The following is a 12949-nucleotide window of genomic DNA, read 5'->3' as shown; positions in this document are numbered from 1 at the left end:
AATCTTCCAAAATAAAGTCATTTTCTTTAAGTAGTTGCTTCAATTCATGTCACTTTATGAGCACAATGTATCTTTATTAGTGTCACCTTTTTCACCATTGTCCTCTATCTTTCCTAACTCTACCCATACCCTGAACCTTCTTAATTCCATTTTCACATATATACATTGCATCCTCCCACCCTTCCTTTCTTCGTTCATCTACCCCCTCCTCTTGATCTAACTTCTACCTGACCACTCACATTCCAGCTTTCTGGTATTCATTTTGTTAAGACTATAGGTTAGTTTCTTTTCTTCCTTCCTTGCTTCCTTCTTTCCTTCCTTCCTTCCTTCTTTCCTTCCTTCCTTCCTTCCTTCCTTCCTTTTGTTTTGGTCGGTCGCAGGGCTTGAACTCTGGGCTTGGGTGCTGTTCCTGTGCTCTTCAGCTCAAGGCAAGCGCTCTACTGTTTGAGCGACAGCGCCACTTCCAGTTTTCTAGTGGTTTATTGGAGATAAGAGTCTCATGGACTTTCCTGCCTGGGCTGGCTTTGAACTCAGATCCTCAGATCTTAACCTTTTGAGTAGCTAGGATTACAGGTGTGAGCCACCAGTGCCTGGCTGTAGGTTAGTTTTCAAAGGAGTTACACCATTGGAATTCTTCCCTACATATATTATACTTTAGGTAATATGTTGTGTATATATGTAAATGATCCCATATATGTTCACACATATTTATAAATTAGATCTAATTTCCACATAGGAGAGAAAACATATGGGCTTGACTTACCTCACTTACTTCGCTTAAATGAAAAACAGTAACGTTTTACAATTTTGCACTGTGTGTGTGTGTGTGCCAGTCCTGGGGCTTGAACTCAGGGCCTGAAACTGTCCCTGAACTTCTTTTGCTCAAGGTTAGTGCTCTACCACTTGAGCCATAGCTCTGCTTCCCAATTTTGCAAACTTTTTAAATAGCTGGCATTAAGACTAGTTAGTTCTTACATTAATGTCTGCATTAAGTCTGTTACAACTTCACACACCATGTATCCTCTGGAGAACTCCATGGTTCAGTTGTGAGAGAAAGGGAATAAAAAAAGTAGTTAATGTCTTAGTATTATGAAAATAGTTTTGACCTTATAAATGTTCTCTGGAAGGTCTTGGAGACACCTGAGAATTTCTGAATCACTTAGTGTGCTACAAGTCTAGTCATAATTGTTTCTACAGCTCTCTGATATTTTTGGAAACTCAATTTTAATAATTTATACAGCTTTCTTCCAGATGTGTTCTTTTACCATGACATATAGTATACCCTACTGGAAAGTGAAAGTAAGGTGATACCACTTTAAAATATGTCAGTGATTATGAACTTTGATTAGTTACAATGACTTAGGGAACTACTTAATTAATTTATTTAAATTTTTTAAAGAACTGGGGTTTGAATTCAGGGCCTTGTGCTTGCTATACTGTGCCATACCTTTAGTCTAAGAGCTATCTATCTATCTATGTTTTTGAGATAAAAGTCTTGTTATGTAGTCCACGTTGGCCTACAATTCATATTCTTCTTATCTCTACTTCCCAAGTGTTAGTATTGCAAGTGTGAATCACCGTGCCAAGCCTAGGAAGCATTTTAATACCCAGTTAGTACCCCAGATCAGTGAAATCAGAATTTCTAGGTTAGGGCCCAGATATCAGTATTTTTACCACATTTCTAGTATGTGAAAAGATTGAGAACCATATTATAGAATAGGCCCAGTGTTGTCTTACTTGCCCATTTATTGTCTTCTATCCTTTAAGCATTTGTTGCTTACATGTGGCAAGATATATCTTTTTCTAGTCCTCTGTCTCTGGTCTCTCCATCTCCTATTTTGTAATTATTTCTCTCACAACACTTTTGAACCTAGTGCTCTAGCCCCTTTGTGTGCCTTTTAGTCAAACTTTCCTCTATTTACTTTTTTTCTCCTTAGTGATCTTGTTCCTTTAATTGCTTTTAGTGTTGAACTTAATCATAAGTTGTTAGACTCTAAGGTATCTATTAGTCTCTAAGGTATCTATTCTTCATTTAAAAATCTATAAAACCAGAAGTGGGCCATTTTATTCTTACAAGAGCCACAAGCCAAGTGCTTTCATTGGCTCTCAAATAAACAAAGATGTCTGCTCTTAACTAAGACCCTTCTGATGTAGTTTGCACTATGGAGAGGATAGGGCTTACTATAGGATACATACATGTTCCAGTGGCTGAAATTGGGAATAATCAGCCTGTTTCTCAATCCCTGCTCCCTGAATTCTGTCCAGATGAAGGTTAGTGTCCAGTTTGAGAAGTTGGGAATCACTTTTGCTGGGGGGACTTGATGAGGTAGCAGGAGATCCAGTATATCTAATGTCTACATATACTTCCAGATCTCTCACACCTGAGTGCTTTATAACTGTTTGCTTAGCTGGGCACCGGTGGCTCATGCCTGTAATCCTAGCTACTCAGGAGGCTGAGATCTGAGGATCACAGTTCAAGCCAGCCTGGGCAGGAAACTCCATGAGACTCTTATCTCCAATAAATCACTAGAAAACTAGAAGTGGTGCTGTGCCTCAAGCGGTAGAGCGCTTGCCTTGAGGTGAAGAGCACAGGGAAAGTACCCATGCCCAGAATTCAAGCCCCACAACTGACCCCTCTCCCCCTGTTTTCTTTATAGAGAAAGTCAGTGAGGAGTTTTCTGGTTATATGTCGATCCTATAATGTCTTGGTTTCTGTTGGCAATGCTTGTGTTAAATGTGGGCATATTCATTGTCTTTCCATTTTCTTTCTTTCTTTTTTTTTTTTTGTTGGTCGTGGGGCTTGAACTCTGGGCCTGGGCGCTGTCCCTCAGCTCTTTAGCTCAAAGCTAGCACTCTACCACTTGTGCTACAGCGCCACTTCCGGTTTTCTGGTGGTTTATTGGAGATAGGAGTCTCATGGTCTCTCCTGCCCGGGCTGGCTTTGAACCTCGATCCTCAGATCTCAGCCTCCTGAGTAGCTAGGATTACAGGCGTGAGCCACCAGCGCCCGGCTTTTTTTTTTTGGTCCAGTTGTGGGGCCTGAACTCTGGGCCTGGGTGCTATCCCTCAGCTCTTCAGCTCAAGGCTAGTGTTCTACCACTTGAGCCACTGCCACTTCCGGCTTTTTTTTCTTTTTCCTTATGTGGTGCTGAGGAATTGAACTCGGGGTCTCATGCATGCAAGGCAAGCACTCTACCACTGAGCCACTTTCCCAGCCTGTTTTTCCATTTTATAGAGAGTACTTTTTCAAAGGTTATCTGCTCTGTTCACTGAGAGAATCATAGGCATAGTACTTGGACTAGAGGAAACTGGGCTCATTCAGGCCAGTGCCCTTCTGGAGTATTGAATACTGAGTGTCGAGATCTCTTTGATGTGATTTCTTTTCTTCTTCTCCTTCTTTTTTTTTTTCTTGGTCAGTCCTGGGGCTTGTACTCAGGGTCTGGGCACTATCCCTGAGCTTCTTTTGCTCAAGGCTAGCACTCTACCACTTGAGCTGAAGCACTACTTCTGGCTTTTTCTGTTTATGTGGTACTGAGGAATGGATCCCAGGGCTTTGTGCAAAGAAGGCAAGCACTCTACCACTAAGCCACGTTCCCAGCCCTGATGTGATTTCTTCATATACCTCTTATGACAGTTGTCCCACAGTCTCCTGAGATCACTGTTACTGATTGCTTTGATTTGCATAAGCAAAAGTCCTACCACATAGTGAATTAATAATGTCTGAGACCTAACCAAATACCAGAACCAGACTTTCAGATTTTTGAACCAACTGCTTTTTCTGCCACATGGTGATATCTTGAGGTTCACACAGACCCCAGTAAGAATCAACTTATGTAGTAGAAAAGAGTGCCTAGAGTGGGAAAAAAAAAAGTTAGTTTGAGTTCTGGTTGACACAGCTGACAATTTGACCTTGAATAGGTTACTTCCTTCTCTGAGCTTATGTCCTTGCATATAAGATATGGAAAAACAAAATCCTTACCCTATCTCATGCTAGATGAAGACTGGATTCTGAAGCATCATTCAGAAGAATTAGGGAGGGTTTTAGTATCAGAAACAGACTTGCATGCTCTTGTCTGCATAGGTTCGGGAGGCCTTGAGGAAAGCAGAGAAGGAGCTGGAATCACACAGCTCATGGTATGCTCCAGAGGCCCTTCAGAAATGGCTGCAGCTGACACATGAGGTGGAGGTTCAGTACTACAATATCAAGAAGCAAAATGCTGAGAAGCAGCTGCTTGTGGCCAAAGAAGGGGTGAGACCTCCCCTCCTGCCTTATTTCCCCCTGCCCCTTTTCCTTTTCTCTGTCCCACTCTGTCCCTCCCTTTGGGCCAAGAGATAATGTGGTGGTGGGTTCAATTTCTTTTTTCTAATGTGCAACTCCTGATACTTCCTTCAAGCTTCTAGATGAGGGAATGAGGGTGTAGGGATATTCCCTCCACCTGTCTCCGGGGAAAGATGACGCAAGTGGAAACAGGCAGAGGGAAAGCTCTTCTAGTCCCAGGCTGCCATGAAGACAGTGATTCTCCCGGGGCTAGGGTACTGACAGGGGAACCTTTTGCTTCTTCTCTGGTTTCCTCTAGTCCCTTTGCCACTCCCTGCCTTTATCCCTCCCTTTCTGTCTTCCTTTTCTCCTCCTCAGCCTAAATTGTGCTAGGGAGAGAAGGACCCAGCCACAAGATTGCCCTTCTCACTTCTCCTAACATCTAAGCCCTGCTCTTTTTAAGATGGGGGGCTTCATCTTTGCAGGCTGAGAAGATAAAAAAGAAGAGAAACACACTCTTTGGCACCTTCCATGTGGCCCACAGCTCTTCCTTGGATGATGTGGATCATAAAATCCTAACAGCTAAGTAAGTAGCACAAGTTATCCATTTGGGCAACATTCATACTATCATTAGAATTTGAGGGTACATAGAACTTCTAAGAATCCCAATTCTGTTTTTCCACCGATGGACTGAAAGTTCTGGTCTATTGCTCTAGTGGTGATCCAGCTCTCAGTTTGCTCAAAAGTTTATGAATTTATTGTATTTTGTATCACAAGTATCTCTGTAACTTGTTCTCTGAGAAGAGACCGTACTCTTTCTGGGTCTCCTACCCAGTCCACCCCTGCAGTTATTTTTCCATCTATCTTCAGGCAAGCACTGAGTGAGGTGACAGCAGCACTGAGGGAGCGCCTGCACCGCTGGCAGCAGATTGAGATCCTCTGTGGCTTCCAGATTGTCAACAATCCTGGCATCCACTCTTTGGTAGCTGCCCTCAACATAGACCCCAGCTGGATGGGCAGTACACGCCCCAACCCTGCCCACTTCATCATGACTGACGATGTGGATGATATGGATGAAGAGATTGTGTCACCTTTGTCCATGCAGTGTAGGTGATCTCTTTGGTAGAGATGGGGATTTTCATTAGTAGGAATGAGGGAAGTAGTCTTTCATGTGTACTTCAGAAGTCTATGGCCTTTGCTGCGTTTAAATAACACATGGGGCAGATAACCAAGAAAACAGTTGACTTCTGACATGGGTTATTAAACACAATTCACATCAAGGCATTTCTTTTATAGTTGTCCTTTTGATGGTTTTTCCCTTGCTATATACTGTATCCTCATAGGTCTGTTGTGTTAAGTATGTTTTCCTTCACTCTTTGTTTTTCTGTTCATTTTCCCTTCCCCCCATGTTATCTACCTTTGTAAAAAACAATCTCATCTGAGATTTTTATTTACAATGTAAAAATGGCATTCATTTCGAATATTTTTTGCATTTATTTTTATTTATGTTTCTTATTTTTTTAATTGCTTAAGTAGATGAATGGAATGATATCTCTCTTTTTCTCCCTGCCTTTTTGTGTGAGGATGCTTATAGCAACATGTCCTTAAAGTGATCTACCCCCAAAGCCTCAAGTTTAAAGGCATTCTCGGTCAGGAGAGAGCTCCTGCACACACATGGCTGGCTCTCCACCTGAACTGTTGGAACCGATCCTCTGTCCTGGGTCTTTCCTCTCCCTTCTTTTCCCTGAAAGTGATGTGGACTGAGTAGAACAGCGTCAAAAGGCACAACATTATGTGGGTATTCTTAAGGAAATTTTCCTTTACTGGCTCACAGTTGAAATTTTCCTTTTCTTTTTTTTTTGGGTCCAGTCGTGGGGCCTGAACTCTGGGCCTGGGCGCTGTCCCTCAGCTCTTCAGCTCAAGGCTAGTACTTGAGCCACAGCACCGCTTCCAGCTTTTTTCTTTTTGCTTATGTGGTGCTGAGGAATCAAACCCAGGGCCTCATGCATGTAAGGCAAGCGCTCTACCACTGAGCCTCCTTCCCAGCCCAGTTGAAATTTTCTTTAGCTGAGAAGTTTTTGTTTCATTTTTAAAGTAAATAAAATAGGTCTTCTTAAGGTAAAGCTGTTGTTCCCACCTGTGCAGTGGGGATGGCAGAAATCCAGGGCTGCTTTAGGAGGAGCAAAGAAGGCTGGATTCCCATTCTCTAATAATACATTGTCCCTAGACAAGCCTTTTTACCTCCTTGATCTGGTATCTTTTATGTGTGTACCCATACCAGTACTAGGGCTTGAACTCAGGGCTTGAGGGCCTGTCCCTTAGCTTTTTTGCTCAACCTTAGTGCTTTGCCACTTGAGTCAAAGCTTTACTTTTTGGTGATTAACTGGAGAAAAGAGTCTCATGGACTTTCCTGCCTGGGATGGCTTTGAGCCTTGATCCTCAGGTCTTAGTCTTCTGAATAGCTAGGATTACAGATGTGAGCCAGTGATACCCAGATTCTTTGTATGTTTTTAGTCAAAAGCCAAACAATGTTTGGATCACTGATGGGAAAACAGACCCTGACCTATTGATCCAAAAATTCCTGTGACCCAGGAAGGGAAGGACTTTCAATACCTTAAACACCTCCTACTCCCTGCCTTTCTCATAGCCCATTGATGGGCAGGCTGAAGCCCTCCATAAATCAGATTTTCTTCTCCTTTTGGCCTGGCTTGTTGACCCTAGATGCTGCCTGGCTGATGGGGCGTAGGTCCAGTGACCGCTCTCTCTGCTCTACATCCGCCGGCTCGGATGATCAGTCCCTCTGGAAATACCCGGGTTTGAGGAGCCCCTTTGGGGCTTTTGTTTTTTCCAACTTTTGGGACTAAACCAACACTCCTACCCATGGGCCCCTTCCCCTGCCTGTGTCACACCCCATGCCTGCTCCCTATATCCCCTCAGCACTTTCCCTACTAACTACAGGGAGGGGTTCGGGGGTGAGAAGAATCAGCCTACTTGGTCAAGAGCTGGAGAGAGAATATCCACGGTTATGGAAGGCTTTAGGCTTTTCCCTTCAACTCAGCTACACAGTATCTTGATGGCCCTTCTTCCAACAGGACTGGGAGGAAAAGCGGGAAGGCAAAACCACCCCTCTTTTTAAAAAATATTTTCCCCCTCTCTTTCCTGATTCTGTCTTGTTTTTCCCTCTTCCCTGTCCTATTATGGATTTCTTCTTCCTCTTAGGCCTCCTTTTCATGTCCTGAAAGCCACTAGCTGCAGAGGCCCTGCCTTGCAACCCCATTCAGTGGAAAATTGTGGTCTCTCTCTGAGAGTCCTTCCAAGACTTCTGTCACCCTTATACCTTACACTTTCCATCTTTAAGTAGATAGCTGTCTACCACAGTGGAAGAAAGGGTGTAAGATTTGCATTTTTTTTCATCTTGGATATGAGATTGAGCCCACAGGGTTGCTCTGTCACAATTCTAAATAACCTAGTGCCCAAATGGGGATGATAGTTATCATTTTCCAAGAGCTTATTGGCATAATTGGTCCAGGAGCTAGATTCTTTTATGCATATTACAGGAAATTTGGAGAATTTTAAAGGTAAATAGTAGGATAAGAAAGGCATCCATGGTTGTACCATAGTTGAATACCTGTTCTTTCTGTATTTTGTCTGTAAAATAGTTTTAAGTGTATTTAAGATAATGACCATCATTTATGGAGTGCCATGACCTGTGACAGATACATACATGATTATGAAGTCTCAGAATAACTCTTCAGGGTTGTACAAGTTGTGTAATAAAATGGGGATATAAGCTACTCAAATTATAGATCCAGGTAAAAAGTCTTTGCTTGCAATTTTAGTGTTTTACATTCCAAAGCTCAAGACTATTCTATATAATTTTGTTTACGTCTTCTTCCCCTGAACATTTTAATAGGAATTTTCCCATGCTCTTAAAATCCTTTTACGCTAATCTCTGTAGGGTTTTTTTTTGTGCTGGTCCTGGGGCTTGAACTCAGGGCCTGAGCATTGTCCCAGAGCTTTTTTGCACAGGGTTGGAACTCTTATCACTTGAGCCACAGCTACCTTTCCAGCTTTTGCCCATAAGAGATAAGAGTCTCATGGACTTTCCTGACTGGGCGGGGTTTGAACAGTGATCCTCAGAACTCAGCCTCCTGAGTAGCTAGTATTACAAGCGTGAGGCACTGACACTTAACCTCATATCTCTGTAGTCTCTCAGAAAATAGATACGTTATCATTCTTCCCTTATCCCATCTTTTATGTTAACATTCATACAATTATTAATGATGATCCAATGGATATATTCATCATAAAGTCCTTGTTTAAGTTGTGAATTATTTCCTGATGTTGGTTTTGCTGAAAAGGCTGGTTCTTAGTGCTCTCCCGGACCTTGCCCCAGTCCCCTATCCTACCCTGTCCTGCCTGTGTCCTCCCACTAACTGCCTTGCTACCTCCCTTTATAGTGACATTGGCCTTAGGTCTTTTCCCACTGAAGTTGCCATTAAAATTGCCCTAGGCAGCTCATCTTCAATTTCCCATCCCATGGTGGGAGGTTTCTGGGAGATGATACCCCTTTCTCTAGATTGGGCATCAAAGGCCCAGCAAAGTCTTCATCAGCCATTTCTCTATGGGTTGCTTGCCTGCCAGCCCAAAGCATGTTGGCCTTTCCTCACACCTTTCTTTACTTTCCTTGCAGCTCCCAGCCTGCAAAGCAGTGTTCGGCAGCGCCTGACAGAGACACAGCACGGCCTGGGATCTCAGAGGTTGGTAGAGGGCGAGGCTGGCCACTTCTTGACAAGCCGGGTATCTCTGCGGCGAATGCGCAGCCTTTCATCTGGACAGTCTTTCAGTTCTGAAGGCCTCGGGACCAGTTCTCCACCTGCCTCTACTTCTTCTTCCTGTTCCTCTTCTACCACCATCTCCACCACCACCACCACCACCACCACTACCACCACTACCACTACCGTCCATGTCCACCCTGTTTATTACCACCACAGCACTTCCTATTTCCACCAGATGGATCCCTACCCTGACCCAACCCCTTCTGACAGCACCGCTGTGATGCCTGGGCATTCAGAAAGCTTGGGGTATCATCTGTCTCTCTTTTCTTTTCCCCTTCCATTCCTTTCCTTTCCATTGCTTTTCCCTTGGCCTCTGCCTGCTGGCTGCTGCTTGGTTATCTCTGGGTGTGTATTGTGGGGAATCTTCTTGATGTTTCCTTTACCATCTCTGGAACTCCTTTTTAAGGTCAGCTTAATTTCTCATACCTTTCTCCCCGTCTCTGTCTGGGGTTTGCTGACTCTAAAAATGAGTATCTAACTCTTCCTTCATAATCCTATAGCACTTTTGCCTAAACTATGTACTTTATATCGGTTATCTTCATGGGGTCCTCACTTCCTTTATTCCTTCAACAAACGTTTGTTGATGTTTACTCTGTGCCAGGTTCTTCTGGGCATAGGAGTTCATAGATGATAAGATACAATCATAGTCATCACAAACTTCAGTTTGGTCTGGGAGAGGTACATAAATAATTATGTAAAAATTCGATAAGTGCTATGTGGGTGTTGAGGGAGGAGGAGTAACTAACAGTGTGTACCTGGGTGGAATGCTTCACCAATGAGATGACATTTGTGCTAACATCTTATACAGGGAAAAGAGAAAGTGTTTTAGACAGAGGAGACATTATGTGCAGAGGCATGGAGATGTAAGAGCATGTGATACAATAGATTCACAATTAAAATATTGGATATGTGTTAGTGGGAAGAAGAAGTAGATGAAACTATAATGATAGGCTCAGAAAGTCTATTGTTTTAGGAGATAGAGAACTACAAAAGAGTTTCTGAAAGAAAGTATACTGATCCTACTTACATTTTAGAAATAAAATTTTATAGGCAGTGTATAGGAAGGAGATTACAAGAATCTAGAAGTACTATGATCCTGGGATAGAAAGAAAATGATTGACCTAATACATGGACACAGAGGTGAAGGAAAGGGAAGAATCTAATATAATACATGTTTCTAACTTGAGTGACTGAATGAATCTAGTATCATTCATGTAACTGGAGTATAGAAAAGAGGAATCAGGTGTGGGGGGTTTGGACAAGAACAGTTGGGTAGGTTGAAAAGTTCAGAGTAGGAATAATTAGTTAATAAATAGTTAAATAATTCACTAATATTCATAGCTAATTAGGAACAGAACACAGACAGGAAGTTGGTTTTCCATTTGAAGACACAGTTTTGGGTATTTTTGTCCTTCTACAAGGTCTCAGTAAGTGAACTGGAAAAGAATTGGTGAGAGACTTTGTCCCATAGTCTGCTCTGAGAGCTTCAGGGATTTCCCCTTAAGGTGAGAGCTAAGGTTAAGAGTCTGGAACAAGCTTAGGGCACCCTCAGAAAGTCTCTGGTTGGGGAGGCAACTCAGTGATAGCTTGTTTGCCTAGCATGCCAAAGGTCCTGTATTTGATCTTCAGTACCGCGGGAAGGAAAAAGCTTCCCCTACTTCCTCTAAAATAACGTCTCCATCTGTGAAGTTATGACTATGGCCCAGTCCTGACTTTTGGGCTGTAATCTACTGATTTCATTGCTTTATTGTTGTTTGTTTGTTTTTGTTTTATTCTTGCCTCCTTCTGACACTCATAATTTTAGCTTTGTCCCTTGAGCCTCTGGATAATTATCCTTGAGGGCTATTCCTTTCCCAAAGGGGCTGTCCTCACTAGGATTATTACTCAGCAGAGCTGCATATCTTCACTGTCATCCTCATTTTCATCCAGAAGCCTAGAAAGGGAGACTATGACTGAATTAGGGGTGGGGATGGTAGAGGATGCTGTATATCTTATGCTCCAAGACCTAAGCTGAGGGCAGTGGGGAGGAAGGGTGGAAAGCAACTTGCATCTACTTGGCCTGTTTACTACTTAATTTTCTTTTGCACCATGCACCAGAGGATCATCTCTAAAGGCAAACAGGCTCTCTAGTAAGGTTAGTAACTTGGGATGGGAGTCTAAAGCAGTCCAGCCTTTGGGGAGGGACACCTCTAGTCAGAGGGTCTCAACACTTCAGGGAGGGAAGGTGATCCTGCTTCAGTGGGCCTTCTCCCTCCTATATGTACTCAGGCTTCCTCCCACACTTGTATCTTTCTTTGGAAGTCTCACCTTTTAGCTGATGAGGGCAGGCATAGGTGGATGGCAATGAAGACCAAATGGGACTGGGGGCTAGGAGAAGTAAGGCTAGGAGGGCTCCAATATTTTGACCTCTGTTTTAGTTACTATTGAGTTGCTGTGACCAACTATGTGACAAAAACAAATTAAAGGAAGATTTGTTTTGACTCATGGTTTCAAAGGGTTCTGTCCCTGGTCACTTGGCTCTGTATTCTTGCTCAGAACATCCTAGTCATGGGAGTCTTTGGCACAGGATGTTCTTCATTTCTCAGTGAACAGGAAGCTAGTGGCGGGGGCGGGAGGGGGAAAGGGAGAGGGAAGGAGGGAGGGAGATTGGTGAAAGAAGACACTGACAGGGGCTGGGAAGGTGGCTTAGTGGTAGAGTGCTTGCCTTGCATGCATGAGGCCCTGGGTTTGATTCCTTAGCACCACATAAGCAGAAAAAGCCGGAAGTGGCTCAAGTGGTAGAGTGCTAGCCTTGAGCTGAAGAGCTGAGGGACAGCGCTCAGGCCCACAACTGACAAAAAAAAAAAAAGAGGGCTGGGAAGGTGGCTTAGTGGTAGAGTGCTTGCCTTGCATGCCTGAGGCCCTGGGTTCGATTCCTCAGCACCACATAAGCGAAGTGGCACTGTGGCTCAAGTGGTAGAACGCTAGCCTTGAGCTAAAGAGCTGAGGGACAGCGCCCAGGCCCAGAGTTCAGGCCCCACGACCGGACCCCAAAAAAAATATAAATAAAAATAAAAAAAGAGACTGACAAAAAGACAGATACTGGTTACAAGATATAGCTCCCAAGAACCCGACCCTAATGACCTACCTATTTCCTTCAGCTGGGTCTCAGGCCTCCCAAAATAGTCAAAATTTGTGTTGCTAGCTGGGGAACAAACGTTCAATACATGGTCTATTGGAAACATTTCATATTCAAATGATGACACTTTCTTTTCCTTAGTGTTTGAACTGTCAGTTCTTTGCTCACCTCTTGAGTTTAGAGGGTACTTTTGCTAAGTGTGCTGCTCCCTAAAACTTCCTTTGTACCTTGTTGAGTGCTTTGCATGTGTGTGGAAAGGCAAAATATGTCAAGGATAGACATGGAGCTTACAGAAACAAGGACACATTTGGATAGAAACAAGGGCCAATGTCAGAATATGGAACCAAATTTAAGACTGAATATTTGTAAACATTAGCTTCTGTGGTTAAAACAGTATTTGTGGCATGGAAACTATAGCCAGAATTGTTCTCTGCTATCCTGGGTCCAGGACATGCTCACTGGAACATGGATGGCAGCTTAAGTTAGTTTTCCTGAGAATTAAACCTACAATAGCTATCAGCCACCCTCCCCCGCCCCCGCTTTTGCCTGTCCTTTCTAGAAATCTCTCTTTTTCCTTAACTTCTGACACTTGCCCTCCCTCTTTCTGGATTTTGTGGTGCTTTCCTCTTCCACTCATGACTTTTTTTGCTGCCTGACTCAGATATTTAGACATTTCCTTTAACCTTTCCTGTGGTTCTCAAGCCTCTGGGAAACAGAAAGAGAGTTTGGGATTGG

The 12949-nt window shown here is 43.3% G+C and overlaps 1 protein-coding gene across 2 annotated transcripts in view; it reads left to right on the top strand.

Annotated features, from left to right (window-relative positions):
* Positions 1-12949, top strand: part of Stim1 (stromal interaction molecule 1) — a 185816-nt gene that overhangs the window by 169745 nt on the left and 3122 nt on the right. Inside the window, exons 8-12 of one of the 2 annotated variants that reach the window (XM_013014118.1) lie at positions 4082-4249; positions 4744-4844; positions 5129-5364; positions 6980-7072; positions 8952-9018. In XM_013014118.1, coding sequence (XP_012869572.1) covers positions 4082-4249; positions 4744-4844; positions 5129-5364; positions 6980-7072; positions 8952-9018 — 665 coding nt within the window. The remainder of the gene's footprint in view (positions 1-4081; positions 4250-4743; positions 4845-5128; positions 5365-6979; positions 7073-8951; positions 9019-12949) is intronic. The other variant, XM_013014119.1, reaches the window with a different exon arrangement.

The sequence above is a fragment of the Dipodomys ordii genome, unplaced genomic scaffold (genome assembly GCF_000151885.1).
Source record: "Dipodomys ordii isolate 6190 unplaced genomic scaffold, Dord_2.0 Scaffold22, whole genome shotgun sequence".
Taxonomy (NCBI): Eukaryota; Metazoa; Chordata; class Mammalia; order Rodentia; family Heteromyidae; genus Dipodomys; species Dipodomys ordii.
The sequence above is the reverse complement of the archived record's forward strand: the minus strand, read 5'-3'. Positions and strand labels throughout refer to the sequence as shown.